This window comes from Eriocheir sinensis, chromosome 2, assembly GCF_024679095.1.
Source record: "Eriocheir sinensis breed Jianghai 21 chromosome 2, ASM2467909v1, whole genome shotgun sequence".
Lineage (NCBI taxonomy): Eukaryota > Metazoa > Arthropoda > Malacostraca > Decapoda > Varunidae > Eriocheir > Eriocheir sinensis.
Window position 1 is genome coordinate 3339295 of NC_066510.1, and position 19994 is coordinate 3359288.

The following is a 19994-nucleotide window of genomic DNA, read 5'->3' on the forward strand; positions in this document are numbered from 1 at the left end:
ATGTATGAGTACCCACATTACCCCCTGGTGAATCTCCTGCGGGTATTACAAGCCCTCCATATATAATATTTATCACAAGTGTTTACGGCAGGATATTTGATTCAATAGTGTAGGAATTCACAATCACCACATATTCAGTGAATGGTATTATATACGGTTGACACGTCCTTATAAAGCAATGTTTTGATAGCACTGTGACGTTTTGTTCATTATTTTGGCAGCGGGTCTTCCTTTTCTTCTTCATTCCTCCTTGTGTTGTGGAGAAAATCTGCCATACGTACGGGTCACGATATCTTACGCCATGCCTGGAGCTGCCGTAAAGTTACGGTGCCGGAAGAGTCGTAACTGTTTAGTGAATAGCCCAAAGCAGCCGAAGGTTGCCTTAAGACATTTTTTTGTGACTTACGAACGTCGTAACTCGTTAGTGAATCCAGGCCATGGTCCAGAGAAGAATTCGAGTTGCTTCCAACCACAAGGCATCCCACTAAGGCAGGACGCATGAAACCCTACCTCTTGTTGCAGTGCATGCGCCCTGTCAGGCAGATTTTATCATGTCTCACAAGTTTCGACATCAGTGAACGCTTTCAGGTGTGACTGCCGTGTCGTGTCGGCTGTCTGATTGAAAGGAGGCGTCAGTTAAGCAAACTTACCTTGTTGTTGCCGTCACCCTCGAGCCGGAGCGTGTTGATGGGAACACCGACCACCGGCTGGAGGCGGATCACCGATGTGTTGCCTTGTTGTTTCCTGCAGCGAGAAGCATTAATTTTGTACCTTCATGCCACAGAAGGCAAGACAAAGATAAACAAAATTACAAAATGAAAAAAATACTGCATCAAGCACAGTACACTAGATACTAGATACACTAGAAACTAATTTACTCCTCCTAAGTAGAATGAACTTTTACCTCTTTTTGTTGTTGTTTATAGCGGCCGAGACTCACCAGGGAGTAGTTTTAACGCGTAAATTTGTTCTGTTGAGAAACGTCACGTTGGTCAGGCTTAGCTCGGGAGACTTGTATGTCACATCACCCTTTCGTCCTAGTATTATGACGCATTCCTCGTCCCGAAGCAACGGACTGAGGCAGACTTTCACACCGTCTTCCTGTGCGAAAACAAATGGTATTATTATTATTATTATTATTATTATTATTATTATTATTATTATAATTATTATTATTATTATTATTATTACTTTTAGTGTTATAATTACTATTGAGATCCATGAAAGGACATCAAGGAAAAATAAAGATAAAATATACCCAATCCGTTGGATTGGCAACAGACTACTGGCAACCCACAACGCTCGGCTGCAGACCCAGATCTGTTTTGTTCAGTAACTCTCGCTGGAAAATTATTATGAGGATTCATTTGCATTGTGCAGATGGCCGTTCAACATTGCCCCTAGAGGATATTCCACATTGCCCCAGCGTGTGTTCCACATTGCCCCGGTTAATAAAAAAATAATAATTTTCCTATTTAAGCACTCACCGTGTCACGCTGCTGCAAGTACATAAACTGGACTCACATTGGTATGTACTTCAAAGCTGGATATTGTAGAAGCAAACTTTAGGATGTCATTAACTTTAGAAGTTTACTCTGAAAATAGTAGCTACCCGTAAAACATCCAAAATGGAAAAAAAGTAAATAAATACTAATACATGTCACAATACCTTTAATCTTTTCCACAAGTGACATTAATGTTTAGAGATCCAATTGAACACTTATCAGGCATTCTAACCTGTATTACCAATATATGGGACTATGTAATTCGCATTACCCCATAATGGCCCACATTGCCCCAGGCGTCCCACATAGCCCCGTTTTACGGTGTGTGTATATATATATATATATATATATATATATATATATATATATATATATATATATATATATATATATATATATATATATATATATATATAGTACCCTTTCGAATTTGGCGCTATCCGAGTTTCGCGATCCTCGAGTTTCGCCCTTAGTCCTAAATTCTTCACACCCTGACTTGGCGCATTATCGCCCCGAGTTTCGAGCTGCTTTGACATGCACTGGTCACGTCTACCTTCCGTTGGCGTCGTCACGCGCGCAACCTTAAAGGCGGTGTCACACTAGCCGTTTTCCTTATACCGTTGGGGCTACGGGCAACTCCGGTAGCCCATACGTCCAACCAGGAGCGAGTTATCGGTTATCCGTACGGATGGAAAACGGTTGTGGGTACGAGCAACAGCTCGGCTGCATGTAAACAAACAGACGACGCCTCTTTAAAATTGGCTGAGATGACATTAGGGAAATGCAGATTATGTAAATTGTGAAATGCAGGGTTATTTTTAATGAAGATACTGTTTTACTTTTTTTCCTTTCTTTTGCTTTCATTTGCGTACCTGTGGTCAAGGTTGGATGCCGGCAGATACATCCCATCTAAAACTATCATCTCAATTAAGTTTCTGCTCCCCCAACCTCATCATGCAATTATGTTACCGAGGATTGACTTTGTTATTCAATGTCATTAATACTGAACACTTGCCGACGCGCTACCGGCTCGATTTCAGCCTGTTTGATGTACACGCCATACTTTACAATATCAAGAGCGTGCTGTTCAATCATTTTTTTGCGCAACGATCCATTTTTTTCGTGAGTTCATTCCCAATTGATTAAAATGTGCAATGTACTTCCCGATGAGACTGTTTCTCTTGTTGACATTGATACGTTAGAGAAAAGTCAACACCCACCTGTTAACGCATTAAGCATTGTATTTGTCCACCCACTCACCTTTTCTTCTTTATATTCTTTTCCTTACTTTACTGTCAATGTCACTCATATTCTTTTCCTATTCATAGTCTGTTCGTCGAAAGGATTCTGTTTGGGTATGTTTTATCTTTATTTTTCCTTGATGTCCTTTCATGGATCTCAATAGTAATTATAACACTAAAAATAATAATAATAATAATAATGATAATAATAATAATAATAATAATAATAATAATAATAATAATAATAATAATAATAATACCATTTGTTTTCGCACAGGAAGACGGTGTGAAAGTCTGCCTCAGTCCGTTGCTTCGGGACGAGGAATGCGTCATAATACTAGGACGAAAGGGTGATGTGACATACAAGTCTCCCGAGCTAAGCCTGACCAACGTGACGTTTCTCAACAGAACAAATTTACGCGTTAAAACTACTCCCTGGTGAGTCTCGGCCGCTATAAACAACAACAAAAAGAGGTAAAAGTTCATCCAACTTAGGAGGAGTAAATTAGTTTCTACTGTTTGGAGCAGGTGGTGTACCTGCCCGTGTTGTGTAATAGGAATGCAAGGAATCATAGGCTAGTTCTCCCAGCAATCACACAACCTATCTATACTGAGTGAGAAAATGCACATAATGATTGCTATTCTTATACTAATTACTCTTCTGAACATGCTAACTGCATGCATCCTCCATCCCCCGCTGCTTCGCAGCATAATACTGTTGTTTCCAGTTCATCTCTAGGCTGTCCAACTTAAGTAATGCAAGTGTTAACAGTATCTCTATTAGCACATTCGTTTAACTGATAAACTCCGGGATAGCCTACTCCGGGGCAACCTTCCTTCCTTCCTTCCTGTGAACTCTTTCATTCAAAAAGCGGTACTGCCTTTTCCTTTGTAAGAGCTGCTTGATGCAGTATTTTTTTTCATTTTGTAATTTTGTTTATCTTTGTCTTGCCTTCTGTGGCATGAAGGTACAAAATTAATGCTTCTCGCTGCAGGAAACAACAAGGCAACACATCGGTGATCCGCCTCCAGCCGGTGGTCGGTGTTCCCATCTACACGCTCCGGCTCGAGGGTGACAGCAACAACAAGGTAAGTTTGCTAAACTGACGCCTCCTTTCAATCAGACAGTCGACACAACACGGCAGTCACACCTGAAAGCGTTCATTGATTTCGAAACTTGTGAGACATGATGAAATCTGCCTGACAGGGCGCATGCACTGCAATAAGAGGTAGGGCTTCATGCGTCCTGTCTTGTGTAGGAAAAAATAACCCCGAAATAAATAGACCTCGAATAACACCTTTCTTGGTTACTTCAGCTGCGAAAAGGGGGTGCGCAACTCGAATTCTTCTCTGGATCATGCCCGTCACGTTTTCTCAACAGACATTCCCTTTGGACATTTTCCCAACGTGGACCTTTTACACCCAACATATATTCAACAGTAGTGTGTTACGTTAACGAACACTGACGAAATGTGGTAATAATTCAGTGGAGCAAGCTTTCTATTAAGGAACATTATCAGATCTGGATTGGTTACTCCAAAAGTTAGTGATACATAAATATAGAAAGGGTATAGGCTACGTCGGAAGTAGAAAATGTTCAGAAGGGGAAAATAGTATGTGGGGAATTAGTCGAAGGGAAATGTCCGGGAGGGGTAAGTCTGGGTGATAAAGGTCCAGAGGGAAAATGCCATACTCTCATTACGATTACGTGCAGTGTGGTGCTGACCGGTTTTCTGGTCTGATCTATCATTCAATAAGCAACCTAATATCTAGGTTTCAGAACGTACGATTCAAAGGCGTCAGACATAGCTCGTGAATGGGTGGGACAGTTCAAGAAACGACTATGATTCGCCGACAACTCTAATCGCGCTACATCACCGCTTCCGAAGTCTTCCACCAACAGTCTGGCCTACGACCTTTCTGAATTAGGTTACAACACGAGTCGTTTGGACCACCTAAGGTAGGAGTTTGTAGGTTTAAAATGCCTGGTAGGGCCCCCCAGCAGAATCGGGACGGACGCTGGACTCTGACCTTTACTTTTATCTTGTTTTGGGTGAGGTAATGGTTATACAGAGAGGGTTTCAGGCCCCACCCCAACCAACCCAGGTCAGGGGCTAGACTGACTGTTGGGGGTCGACAAATGCAGCGTCCTTTGTGTAGGAAAAAATAACCCCGAAATAAATAGACCTCGAATAACACCTTTCTTGGTTACTTCAGCTGCGAAAAGGGGGTGCGCATGTGGACTCTGATAGCTAACCCAGAAATCATTGTATTATAACTAGAAACCGTGAAAGTTGTCGTAGGTTTTAGATATTGAAGCGGTGGCAACTGAAGCGCAGAAGTTATCCTTGAAATGTATGTGGAACTAGTTACGCTTCGCCTAAATTATGTTGTTCATTTTTTTGTTCCTTTGTTACAGTTGTCATATATATATATATATATATATATATATATATATATATATATATATATATTAATATATATATATATATATATATATATATATATATATATATATATATTTTTTTTTTTTTTTTTTTTTTAAGTTCTAAGAAACAGACGTGGATGATGCCGTCAAGTTTACCAGGCATCTTTCATTCTCATCCTCCTCATCAATTAAATTTGAGTACCGCCGGTCCCATCAAGTCACCGGGTGCCTGTTGGCTAACCGCAAGTAGGGGTGATAACTGCGGCAGAGACAGGAGCTGCAGCGCCGCCCGTCTCCGCATGACAGTGGCCCTACACACAAATGCTCCGGACGCTACTTAGTCATCCAATACACTCCAGTGTTTGGCAGACCACCTTTACCACCAAGCTAAAGGGTGACCTCCATAGGAAGTAAATGTATTCATTCAACATCAATGCTCACTTTAAGAAGCGATTTTCACAATGAATATATTCGTGGGAGTATGATCCCCCATGTAGTGTTTACATATACAACTTTACTGCAGGAAATTGTGCTGAAATCAGATACAAGAAAAATTACGACTAAAACTTTCATTATCAAAGCGACAATAAAAGTACTTACATATTTGTTTTCATGAGCTCTCTGAAGGACCCTTAGTAATGGGCTCATGGTGTGTCTGTGTGAACTTCGGGGGGTGGGGTGGGAGGGGGGGGGTGAGAGGGGCCTGCATTTGCACGTTCAGAAGACAGAGCCAGTGACACCTTACACTCTGCACACACAGCACCATTCTTCTTTTTCTTCTTCGTATTATTATTATTATTATTATTATTATTATTATTATTATTATTATTATTATTATTATTATTATGATTATCAATATTTTGATTATCATTAATTTTGTTATTGCCATTATGTCATTAATTTTACTACTCAGATATATCTTATCTCCTTGAAGAATAGCAACTGCAACACTGTATTCCTTACGGGTGACACGAAGGAACCATTTGGCGAAGTTGTCTTCACGGTACACTGGCACCAACAAGTCGACCCGGGCTGCACCTACAGGGTCTGGGTAAGTGTGTCACTCCTCTGTTATCATCATCACCTTCGGTCATTACTAGCCCACTGCAGGACAAGGGTTTATACCAACATCATCAATCTGTCATTTTTTTTTATTACATCCCTCATCCCGCTCCAGTAAAGCTTCTAATCCAATCTCACCACCTGTCACTCTCTGCCCTGATATTTACAAATGGGTTGGAATCTTGTATGGGCTCAAAAATCTTCAGGGTAAAATCCGGGGTTACCGCATAACGGTATTCACTGACTATGCGGCATTCACCGAGCCTTTCAAAGGTAGAAACCTCCCTGGTATCTAAGAATACAGGAACTTTATTCGACTGTCAAGTACTTACTAGGGTGCGCCATGAAGTCGCGGATTCCCTGTCTAGAAATGATGGATAAACAACCGTCTTTGCGAGCCCACGGGACAGTCGCCGCTCTGCATAATCTTTGGGGTTTGAAAGAGACTTCCGTATGACTTGCTTAGTAGTGCTCATTACCGGTTTATAATATTGATGACTATGCAAAAAGTCAACCCAAGGTTTTCTCCGATAGTCATAAAGACGTCACAGACAGACTACAGGCTGCCAAAACGGTCATATACGAGCAGCAACACAGGCGTGCCATTCCTGTTACATTACAAGTAGGACGCTGTTGTGCTTCAAGTCCCAGAAAGATCAAAATTGCTTCCGAAATTTCGTGGTAATTCGCCACATAGTTGAACAATTAGGTAGAGACAAATCTGAAATGTACGACCCATGCTTAAACACACTTGAAATAATTATAAATGATCGCCTCGAAAAGACTAGCGCCCAGCCTGGAGTTACTGATTTAGCTTCAGTTGAATCCGCCAGAACCGGTAATGTACCTCAGCGTGACTATATATATTCTTTACCTTATTACAATAACCTGCGTCCTCGTCAATAATGGTTTTATGCTTGGTTCAAAAACTGTTGCCCATTATCTTCTGCATGCGTGAGTGGAGTACTTGCATAACACTGACTGAGGTAAGCAGAGGTTGACTGACGGTATCGGGGAAACTTTCTCGCCTGTTGTTTGGAAGCACAACGAATGAGAATGAACAGGAACTTGGGCCTCGCTTGCTTCTGCTCATAACAAAGCAGCTCCTATGCGACACATTATATATATATATATATATATATATATATATATATATATATATATATATATATATATATATATATATATATATAGATATATATATATATATATATATATATATATATATAAAACATTGCCTTGCTCAGGTTGATTTGGAAAGATAATAAACTAATGATTTCATGAAATTTTGTGCACTACATTGTAAGTTTGTAACTGTGACTGTCAAATATAAGATGGTTTATATTTACGGAAATCAGCTCTATTGTCACAGGCAGCTATCCTCTTTAAATTTTATTGCACAGATATTGAAGGTAAAATGTCAGTAGTGGTAGAAGTAGTAATAGCAGCAGCAACAGTAGTAGCAGTAGCAGCAATAGCAGCAGCAGCAGTAGTAGTAGTAGTAGTAGTAGTAGTAGTAGTAGTTGTAGTAGTAGTAGTAGAAGTTGTGTCGCCAATACTGAACAGTAGGTGTCACGTTGTCTGGAGAGTTGAACTTCGATGTGTCGGGCTCAACAAACTTAAAAGAACTGCTCTGCTCTCCCCCATGTTTAATTAAGCCGTGGAGCATTACTCCCCTTCCTCGCCCTTATATATATATATATATATATATATATATATATATATATATATATACATATATATATATATATATATATATATATATATATATATATATATTACTCTGAACAGTTCATGGCGAAGGACGAATGTCAAGAAGATATGGTTTACACCTACCACACGGAAATGCCGGAGCTGCAATACGAGTACATACAACCTAGCGAAGAGGTAGGTCAAACAGCTGCATTAATTAATTTACTAAGTTAGCTGGCTAATAGTTAATAATCTTCAAATTACTTAGTTACCTAGCTAATTAGCTGAGTGGTTGATTAGTTAAGTGAGTTACTCAGTCACTCAGTAAGTTAGTTATTACCAACTTACTCCAACTAGTCGTATGACTAGTTGGATAGTTGGTTCGTTATTTAATTAGTTAGCTGGTTATTTAGCTAGTTAGTTACTTAGTCGGTAAGCTGGCTATTCAGTTATAGGGCATGGGCCAGTGGTCGAAACCCTCCCCCCCCTGGGAGATTTTCAGAGACTAGTATTTTAAGATAGGGTACACATCAGCATTCATGAATCTGCTTGTCTGCAGTTGAATCACCGGTGGGTAAGTGTACCAGCCCATGTCAAAGTTGGAGGTACACTGCTTGTTTCGAGCCAAATTTTAGGGGTAGGAAAAATATAAACAGCTATATCTTCTTCAATTCTTATAACAGGAACGCAAATTATACACCAAAATGACAGGTGGTCCGCATGAATTACTTTGATGATGGCCAAGAATAAAATGTCAGATAAAAAGCCTCTTAAAATGCCAAAGTCAAAAAGGAAGAAAAAAAAGCAGGTGACGTAGTGTTCATCATACATTATTCTCATGTATCAGACAAAAAAGTCAGGCCATTGTCTGAAACTAGCTTTAAGACAATAACGAAGACTGTTCAGCTGCAGCAGTCTGCGGAAAATGACATTTGTGCTGGTGTTCCAACAGTTTTCAATAAACATTGCCACGGTATTCATCAATGGTGTTATAAGAACTTCACCAGTACCTCTAGACTTCGTAAATATAAGCGTTCAGAGGCTGTCGACGAGGAATGTACACCCGGAGGCGCAGCATCCAGACCGATACGACGTAAACCTGCAGAAGCAGCGGTAGGTCGCCCTCTTCTCCCTGACGATGAATGTGTAATTTGCCTTCGTAGGAGGAAGAAAAAATGTGGCCAAGAAGAACTTCAAGTGAAATGTATGACGAAGACAGCTGAAAAGTCTATTAAACGTGATGCAGAAGAAAAGAACAGCATGAACCTCGTCCATAGACTGCAGGATGTTGATTTGTGTGCTCAAGAGGTTTATTATCATGAATCCCGCCGCAAGGGTTTGACGCGCAGTGATGATCGTCGTCCCCACAGAAAAAGTGAAGACTACCAGTCAATTGTGAAACTGCAGATTGTTCATGCTGCAGCCTTTTCTCATCTGGCAAACTAGTATGTGAATCAAAGCATTATCGAGGACTTGAATGTTGAGCGTATGACAGTGATTCGAGAACACTACCTCCAGTTCATGCTTGAACATTATCCAGATTTTTACAATCCAGACTACAAAACTTACAAACTGAAAATGCCTTGGTAATAAAATTAAGTTCTGGCAACCACACTACAAAAGTGAGCTTGTGTACTCCCCAGGTGTTAAGAAGGGTTAGGCCATTGAGTCTTCTTTTGAAACTGCTGCCTCTGAGTCTAAAAGGTTAGAAGAGTCTGCTTTAATCTTAAGGCGAGCGATTATGACGGCTCACAAACAGTCCCAAGAAGTACCCTGGCCCCCCTCTGCAAGTGTGTTATTGAAAAACAAACTGTGCCCACCCCAGAGTGTTCTAGATTTTATGAGTCACTTGCTCGGCAAGAAAAGTCTAGGGGGCGGTCTAATGCTAGAAAGCAAAGGTTAATTATGTCACTTGCAAATGATCTTTGCTATGCAGTAACATGTGGAAAGTGGATGATGCCAAAGCACCTCCTCCTCGGCATGACCTTGTGACATATTACTGGTAGTGCAGTCATAGTCACCATGATTAATCGCTTCGGTCACTGTGCATCATACTACTCCAGAGTGCTTGAGTTGGAAAGTGCAATATGCAGAACCACTGACTTGAGAAACTCATTGATCCCACTCACAGACACTAACATAGCCACACACCCATGTTGGGACAATTTTGATCTATTGGAGGAAACTCCCTCTGGCAGTGGAACCACCCACAAAACCCATGGTATTATCATACAAGAAGCAAGCAGTGATTGTACTGAATTGCAAAATCTGGAAACCGTGCCAAGGACAAAGCAGCGTTCTGTCACAGTGACACAAACCAATGTGGAACCCTGCTTTTTGACAAGTAAAAAGCCAGAGCCAAACTTGACGCTATCATGCATCCAAGTGCCAGAATTTCAAGTAGAGCTTGCAGTAAAGTCTTCGGAGATGTCCTGGGTGTTTGCAAGAGCATTACTTCAGGAATATGGTCGCCAACAAACTACGCCTCCAGGGGCTGGCTGGGTCTCCCTTACTGGAACCGAAGCTCAAACTGAAAGCAACAAACAGCAATCAACAGTTGACTTTCTTGCACCCATCTTTGCTTCAGTAAATAAATACGCCACTGTCCAGCACATTCTGAGACTATCTCAATCTGCATCAAGGGAGATTGGACAGATGTATACTATTGACACTTTTGACTTGGCGGTTGTAAAGAAAGCATATGCCATAGTGTGGGAAAAGTCAGAATCCTTCAAGGATGTCATTGTCAGAGTTGGTGGTTTTCATCTACTTTGTTCCTACATGGGTGCCCTTGGAAAGAGTATTAGGGGGAGTGGATTTGAGGAAATTCTCATAGAATCTGGAATATGTGCCAGCGGCTCAACGCATGGGAAACACTATACAACAGAGGTCTAACTTATACTGTTTATTATACCGCTATTCGCAGCAATATCTTTCTCTGCTCTGATTGCAACGTTGCCTCGTTCAAAAATCATAACACCGACGCGGTCGCCACGTTTACCAGCCGGAGTTTCAAATCATGTCCCTTTGTGGTGATATAGAGGACACAGCCTGGTGTGAAGCTACATTTATTACGGAAGGATGCCAGCCGGGGTAAGTGATATATATATATAAATAATGATAATGTGGAAATTCTAATCATTTTCACGCTGACAGTTGTTCTGAACTTGCTAACTGCATGCCTCCCCTCCTCCCGCGGCAAGAGGCCGAATGGCCTACACACGGCAGCTCCAGATTCCTCCCCATTACCACCTGTCAGCCTCGTCCACGTAGCTATCCAGTCTACTCTTAAAACAAGCTATCGTCCCTGCACTCACTATGTGATTGCTGAGTCTATTCCATTCCCCCACCACCCTATTACTAAACCAATGCCTGCCCATTTCCCTCCTAAATCTATACTTTTCTAATTTAAGTCAATTACTGCATGTTCTATCTTGCCAAACATCTTATGCAAAAGTTAACCAGCATCTCCACTTTTTCATCCCTTACACTGATAAACTCTGGAACAGCCTTCCATTGTCCGCATTTCCTCCTGCCTATAATCTGACCTTCAAGAAGAGTGTATCAAGACTCTACTTTTGTTTGGGAGTGGCGAGTAGTGGGGCTTTTTTTTCTAGTACGCTTTGTTGCTCTTGAGCTGTCTCCTTTGTTTAAAGAAAATAATAGTTAAATAAATGGAAGTTGGCCGCCAATGCTTCCAACACATTTTGATGCCATATCTACAAGTGGCTGGTGACTGTAAGCATCTCAGCAACCTGCATGCATCTATGCCATTCCTATCATGGTGCATGGAGCAAGCTTCACATAACACTCAGACAGAGACAGTTTAATTATGGTTACATATCAGACTCAGTTTATTGCTCAGTCTGTTAGATGCAGTGCTGTTAATATTGTTAGTGGTAGTATTAGTACAATTAATGTATTTATTTTAATTAATTTATCAATATTTATTTACTATATTCTTAGTGTTTGAAAATTCCAATACTAGCATTAAGATAAACAAAAATATCAGAAATATATTTATACTCATTAATTATTATTGCTTTTCTTATTATTACTTCCTTCAATGTCCTGGCACTTTGACATCTAGTGTTTTTCTGTCTAGCAGCCAAAATTGTGGTCTTTCTGAATGTGTATGTCCTAAGTCTTCATTGGTGTATCTAGCTATATAACAAAAATCTGCATCTCTCTCCCTTCTCACCCAGTTGTCCCCGTACATCCTTTCAGTATCCAAAGAATTTCAATTTACATCTTGTAATCACTCAACTAATGCAGTGCAATCCTCATCTCTGTATTTTACCGTGTGGACATACACATGCCCTGCTCAACATCACTTTTAAGTTGTAGAATTCCTTCATATGGATGCTGATTTATGTATTCTGAAATGATTAGATATTGATTGTCTTAACATTTTTTTTTTGTCCATGATCACTGAACCATGTTACGGTATGTCTTTGGGTGTAGATCCAGGAAATGAGTTTTTGGGAGGACGTCAGACTTTTTGCGGGTGGAAGGAGCATTAGCATTACCGATTAGCCATTCTAGGCAGTCCTGGTCTTGAAAACTGGTGAAGTGACCTAAATCAATGGGTATAACGGCCTGGACTTTGTGCCAAAGCATTGTTTTAGCCGCAGCGCGCTTTTGAGCTAGTTTTCCTGTATCACTCAGGAACATTGGGGGGGCCTGGGCCCCCCTTTGGATCCACCAATGTAGCTATGTCTTATAATATATCTATCCTTTACAGTCTGATGGTGCATCCTTCTAGGTTGTCAAGTTTTAGTAGCTACTCATGAAAAGTATTCCTTATAATGATCATTGATCTCCAGATGGTTTGCACTAAAAAAAGTGTCGTGTAACCTGCCGCAAATAATAATCAGCTGTAGTCAACCCTTGCTTTAAAGAACCAATATGGAGGAAGGGGGTGATGTTATATCCAAAAATCTTTTACATCTGAAGTATCCAACCTTTTTGTGTATAATAAACTTTGTTTGTTGCATGAACTTAAAAGTTCACAATTTCCATACATGATTCTTTTTTCCTTGTATTTGATGATTAATCCTGACATGTATTTCCATTATCAGTAGGTAATATATAGTAACAAGACAATAATACACATTATAACAATGTATATATTATAGCCCAATGAGTGCACGAGATCATTTACCTCATCAGTGACGCCAAGTCCAGGAGTCCTTCCCTAAATTCTTTGCCCAAATTTGTGACACCAAGTATAATAACTAGTTTTAGTGACCATTTACATCCATTTTTCACTTTGATTAAAAAATTGCCTCTCAACAGGTGTGAACTTGGTGGGGTTGGTGGAAACTCGACTTGGCCATCAAGCTCACCACAATATAGTAAGGAACCTCTTGTTCTCAGTGATAATTTATCCTCTTTAGTTACTATTCCACGTTGCTTTAATCACAACTAATGTGTTGGAAACATTACTGCTTAATAACATACCTCACATCTCTGCATACAAATTGAGTTCAATATTCAACTGTTACACCAGTAGGCTTCATATCTCAAAAAAAAAGTATGTAAAAAGGTTGAAATTTTGAATGATATGTTTAAACTCTTTATTATGTTTCTATGGGTGTAGTACCGTTACGATTAGTCGAGTGATCAGCATATGGGTCTTATGTTTTTGATAGCATAGGTTCAAATTTTGCCATAGGCTGGCATTTGATAGTAACAGTAGTGTCCACAGATACCTACCTGTTTCTTGTTTATCCTGTTCCACTTTAAACCATGACTGGCCAATCTTTGAAGAGGTAGCATAACCTTGAAGTGCCACTAACAAACCTTTGTCCATTCTTCTGATGTGATCCCTTTTTTTTTTTTTTTTTTTTTTTTTTTTTTTTTTTTTTTTTTCACCTGCCTATAGCGCCGGTAGCTTTTCTTCAGGCGCCTGGCGGTCGGCCCAGTCCCGTCATGATGCAGGCTTTTTTTTTTTTATAGTGGTGCCATTTAGTATTGGCTCATCCTGCCGCCCAGAACTCATCCTTGATTCACTTGGATGGTTTAGCAGGGCTTAGGTATGACTAACATTGCAGAAACAGGGAATTTTTATATTTTTAGTGTGGCAACACATTGACAAATGTTTTAGTATGGACTGAACATCAAAGATATATATGGTAAATGGGTGCTTGACATTATATCTGTCAAGAGTCTCCAGTTGTATCCTCTCCCCCATCTCTCCTGAAAATATTACTCTTGTCAGGCAATCTAAGTGAAGCCTTCCATCGATGCTGGCGTGCAGACATAATGTCAATGCTTAGATTCACTGTCCTTATAGCACTGAAAATAATGCAATTACATGCACATATTTTATTATTTAGAATTGTGATTAGATATTTTTTCATGTATTTCCAGACATGAAAAGTGAAAATTGCTGCACACAACAGTCTGTCGTCTGCACCGGGAGGCAAGGCAGCTCAAAGCCCAGGCTGTTACAAATCCTGGGCAGTTTTTGCCCAGAGCCAGCAATTTTTTAGATCCAATAGGGATGGATTTTTTCTGAGGTCAGGTTCAACATGCTGCAAGATGCCAAGATCTAAGCCTAGTAGGAGATATGGGTTACAAGAGAGGAGGTTTGCTCTGGCCTTATACTTTCAAAGTCCAAATGCTAATAGATTTCTGAGCACAGTATTTCACTTGTCTTCAGTTTCAACACTTCACTCATGACTCAGGGGTATTTCAGTAAATGTTGGCTGAAGCAGACAGACTCTTGACAGCCCTGCAGCAAAGAGCACAGGCTTTGTCAAAAGAAGAGAAACTTCGTGGGATTTGCCATTATTTAGTATTACTCTTGTTACGCCAAGAATTTTTTTCCATATACTTTGCCAAATATTGCAAGTAATGCACCATTGTTGGGCTTGCTTGTTATAAATCAGATCTTGTTCAATTAACAAGCTTTGGGTGTCTGCCACTTTCCAGTTGTAATGCAAGGAATCATTTATCTTCCCTGCTAGATATCACACGTAATGCACCATTGTTGGTTTTGCCTGTTATAAATCAGATCTTGTTCAGTTAAAAAGCTTTAGGTGTCTGCCACTTTCCAATTGTAATGCAAGGAATCCCCTGCCAGATATCGCATGTAATGCACCATTGTTGGTTTTGCCTATTATAAATCAGATCTTGTTCAGCTCACAAGCTTTGAATATCTACCATTGTTTATTTTAGGTGTAATGCTTGGAAGCATTTGTTCTCTTCCCTACCCAACAGTATGCAATATTTTATTGTGGATTTTGCCTGTTATATTTAATCTTGTTCAGGTAGCAAGCTTTTGGTGTCTGCCTTACCTAATATGTCCTGCAGTGACACTTGGCTTGGTTTCATAATGCGAAATACAGCATGTAATTTCATCACACTAAGTGTCTATCATCACGTGTCTGGCATCATTAATGTGGCTTCCAGGAGTAATCTTGTTTGTATTACAGCTTGCAAATTTTTTTCTGCTTTATATGATATACATAATCACATAGGTATGATTTACAAAATGTAATGGCAGTTGATATTCTTGACTAATGCCTCATAAACCTTGTGAAAAATAATGCTTTTTTTTTTTGGGGGGGGGGGGGGCAGAGAGTGGTTTGTTTGGTTGGCCAGTTCAAGGAGTTTCATATCAAATGATTTTATTACATCCAACTTTAATGTGTGCTAAAAACATATATTTTATTACATCCAACTTTAATGTGTGCTTCCTGCAATAAATGCTACATGTTTACTGATGTAGCCTATGAAATACATATCACTCTCTGCCCTGTAATTTGGTGTGTCACATACTGCAGCATAAGTTTCCTGCTATTTTCTTACACTATGAGTTGCCTTATTTTGTCTCATTTGCTTTTATCATATGTGCCTCCGCTGCATAGTTGTGCCTGCTGAGCTTAATATCTTCATGACCCTGACACCAAGGTCAGAGCTTGTGAGATCATACCGTGTCCTACATTCCATTTTCACCTCCAGGCTTGGCTGTCTCCCAGGACCACCAAGTTATTGCATTCCATTTAAGACAACTCATGTGTTACCTTCTTAATGTCCTCCATCATGTATTTCAGCATGTTTTATGATGCTTTGCTCTTATATTGATGTGCCTTGCAACATTTTTATACAGTTTTCATTGTATGTAACGCACCATTGTTGGTTTTGCCTGTTATAAATTGGGTCATGTTCAGTTAACAAGCTTTGAGTGTCTCCCATTGTTTATTTCAGTTGTAATGCTTAGAAGCTTTTGTTCTCTGCCCTGTCAAGCAGTATGCAATGCTTGCCATTATCTGGCACTTGTACAGTTAGTATGATATTTTTACTCAGCTAAGAGCATTTTGCAAAAGGTAAAGGTAAGTCTGGGGGCATACGCTGTAGCAGCACGTGGCCTCGGTGCTCATCTCTGTAACATTAGCCCATGAGCCTGTGGTGTTAGGGAACCCATTACCCTGGGACACAGGACCAGTGTGACATCCGGGTTACCACAGTTGCAAAGGCATTATAGTAATTTAGCATGCATAGAATGTTGTATGCTTTGCTTGTATTTAAAGCACTGGATATGTTTGCTACACACACACACACACACACACACACACACACACACACATATATATATATATATATATATATATATATATATATATATATATATATATATATATATATATATATATATATATATATATATATATATATATTAGCAACTGCTTTCAACATCATATTTTTCCTAAAAAAAAAAAAATTGATATAGTGTAGATAATACCTAATAAAACATAAGAACAAATATATTTTCCTTTACCCCATTAGTAAATCATTTTACAATGAAAAAAAATAAGTGAAGGCTGGATAGGGTGCTGTGGCAGGTACTTCAAAAATAGTTAAGCTACCCCTGAAAAGTGACGTTTTTGGTGGGCTGCAATAGATGGCGCTACTTCCGCACGCCCGAGGAATTACTACATACCACTATCTCTTCGTATATAGTTTCTTGGCAGACTCGAGGCTCACCCGCTGTGTTTTACAGGTATGTACGTGGCTCTCCCGCCTTCGCCCCCCCCCCCATTTGTTCCCCCTTACGTGATCCCCAGTTCAATTACCGCCTCCCCTTTAGCCAATGTGTATCTTAATTATCCTGTAAATGCATTTCTGATCCCAGTAAATGAAATAGCAGACTCGAGGCTCACCCGCTGTGTTTTACAGGTTCTGGCGGCCCACTCCCTGCACACACACACACACACACACACACACCACACACCCACACGAACCCGTGTATCTTTCCCGACGTGTTCTTTTAGTTGTTAATCTCAGTACTCCTCTTCTTTCCGTGATAGGGGTTGTAGGAGGGAGACCCCTTAAGCGTTCTTGGAGCCTTACGGGGTAGGAACGGAGAATCGAACTCCAAATTTTCCTTCTTTATCCCCTATTGCAGAAAGTATTTTTGTGAGTATATAGGCCATTAATCTGTGGTTTATCTCTAGAGTAAGAAGTCTTAGTAAAATAGGGGACTGTATGTTTTGTCGTTTCGACAGAAATTGTTCTCGCTGTGTAGGCCTACGGGCCTCCCCGGAAGTGTAGAGTCCTCCCTCCCTGTGGTTTTGTCATATATCTTATGTTCCTGTTTTGCAATAGTTGTACACCCGCGCAAGGGAAGGGGTTTCGTGGAGAATTCTCAGCCATGTTTTGAGTACCATTGTGAGAGGAGAAACTAGAACCCAGTTGTGTGTCCATTCGCCCACTTCTGTCAGTTTCGGGTAAATCGTGCCTTCAATGAGCAATTAACTGTAAACCGTGTCGTCAGTTATGACTATGTATACCTTCCAAACTAAGTCTCACATGAATAAATGTAACCACCCCCTATTTATAGGCCTTTATTTCTTATGTCTTCTCCCCGTCGAGAGTTTTGTCCGGCCGGTTGTGGAGTTAAAGTACATTCTTACTGCCCCGAGTCCTCCCCGCTCACGACGTTACCCCCTGCCCAAGGGATTAAAGTCTCGCTCTGGGTCATTTTAATCCCTCATTAAATCCTTAGTCCTTTATATACATATACTTTAAGGTTCCCAGTGAGCTACCGGTGACATAGTTCATCGGTAGATCTCTGGGTGGTGGCAGCAAAACTCCCCCCAGGGCGAGTCCCCCCTTGTTTTCCCCAGATATCCATTAGTTGAATTTCCTTTTCAACATCAATTAGTGCCCCGAATTCCCGGGCACGACACTGCTGCGCAAGCTGGTGTCTGGGCTACGTAGTACTGAAGCGTGGAAAAGAAAATAAGAATATAATATTAAATTAAATGAATAAATGAAAGCTACATCCCTTTTTATGACAACCACTAGGGTTATGATCAACGTTGCCAGATTGTCGTACTCTGCCTCTTATGTTTGCCGGTATCCGACCCAAAACTGCTTTCATCACCAAAATAACTGCCTTCATATATGGTTATGGTTTAAACGGTTAATTATTGGTGTTTCTTGGCAACAGTTATGGGCCAGAAACCGGTAAATACGTGGCTCTGAGTACGATAATCTGGCAACGGTGGTTATGATGGTATGTGGTAGCGTGGTAGTTGTCGAGCGCTGGTCCCGGATGTTAAGGCCTCAGGACAAGTGAACACTCGTTCCGAAGTTTGTGACCAGAAGGGCGTTACTTATGTGGTTAATTATGGAAGGTGGGAGGATTTCCGTGGGAACCATTTTTTGAGACAGCATTAAGAAACTGGATGGTGATAATGTACTATGGAGGGGATGTGTGTATGGTTCAGTAATTTCCAATGAGCAGCAAAACAGGCTCCAAATGATAATACTCAGTAAGGTTATATATAAATATGTATTTGGTTTATTTGCAAAGGTTAGCGGAGTACTAATAAAAATATGAAAAAAAAATGAATGACCGACAGGCTGTAGGCCTCTAAGCTAGCTAACTACCGGCACAAGGGAGATTTGGGGAATACACAGAATGCTTAGCTCTAGTTGCTGGATGCGGAGGAGGAGGAGCTGGCGTGAGTGTCGGGCTCGGCAGAGGACGTCCACGATGGGAATGGGCGGTCCTGGTGCTGGACAGACGGGCGCCGCTTGATGTGGAGATGGAGCGGCTCGGGTGGTGTGAAGAGGCGGGCGCCCTTTGATGTAGGGAGCAGCTTGGGGCAGTGGTATTGGAGCCCCCAGGACAGTCGAGGGGCAGGTTACCCCGCCATACAAGTTCCCATCCTGTAGTCCGTCTCACCCCGCAGGCCGTGGGTGGTTTTTCGGGGGGGGGGCTGAGTGGAGAGATGGACACCGCTCTCACTCCAACTCGCTGCCTTTCCTTGCTAGGGCTGCTGCTCGTCTCCTGCTGGCCCGCCTCACACAGCAGGCCGTGGGTGGTGTGTACGTCCTCCAAGCTTCTGGCTTGCTGCCGTGGTGCTCGTCTCCTCACTTCTCTCCCGCTTCTCGCTTGCTGCAGTGATGCTTATCTCCTCACTTCTCTCAAGCTTCTGCTTGCTGCCGTGGTGCTCGTCTTCTCCCTTCTCTCCCGCTTCTGGCCTGCTGCAGTGGCGCTTGTCTCCTCACTGACTCGTGGGTCTCCTTGCACTCGCCTTCTCGCCTCTGCTCCTCGCTAAGCTCCTCCCCCTTCTTCACGTGACTCCCTCTCGGCATTACAATCAAACCCTACCTAACTAACTAGTTATTGGTTTCTTAGAGGGGTTCGAGGCTTTGAGATGAGGGATTTCAGTAACTCGTTCATATATTCGCTCATTCGCTCGCCGTGTTATCTTCTCATAACCTTTTACGCACTTACATTCCTCAGCTACCCATTCACTCTTTCACTCATTCACTCACTCACGCTCCCACTCGCTCACACTTACTCACTGTCACTCACCGACTTACTCACATTCTCTCGTTCATTCATGTTCGGACCGTTACAGTACCGTGCTCAGAGAGGAAGTGTTCCGTGCCTGTGCATCATTCAGTGACCTGGACACGCTGCTAAAATTCTGCGCGGCATTCGAGGCAGCTCATAGAGACGCCAGCAGCGGCGTTGGCGGGAATTCAAGTCCGCGGGGGCAGTGGGCGGCGGCTGCTGCCGCACCGTTTCCAGGCGCACAC

General features: G+C 41.3%; 1 protein-coding gene across 3 annotated transcripts in view; it reads left to right on the forward strand.

The window, feature by feature from the left end:
- Positions 1-14585, forward strand: part of LOC126998633 (uncharacterized) — a 97248-nt gene extending 82663 nt beyond the window's left edge. Inside the window, exons 4-9 of one of the 3 annotated variants that reach the window (XM_050860573.1) lie at positions 3024-3184; positions 3742-3835; positions 6109-6225; positions 8028-8123; positions 13227-13285; positions 14304-14568. In XM_050860573.1, the coding sequence (XP_050716530.1) occupies positions 3024-3184; positions 3742-3835; positions 6109-6225; positions 8028-8123; positions 13227-13232 (474 nt within the window). In that variant the 3' untranslated portion in view covers positions 13233-13285; positions 14304-14568. Of the gene's footprint in view, positions 1-3023; positions 3185-3741; positions 3836-4519; positions 4757-6108; positions 6226-8027; positions 8124-13226; positions 13286-14303 lie in introns of those variants that run through there. The other 2 variants (XM_050860582.1, XM_050860591.1) reach the window with 2 other exon arrangements.
- The last annotated feature ends 5409 nt before the right edge of the window (positions 14586-19994 follow it).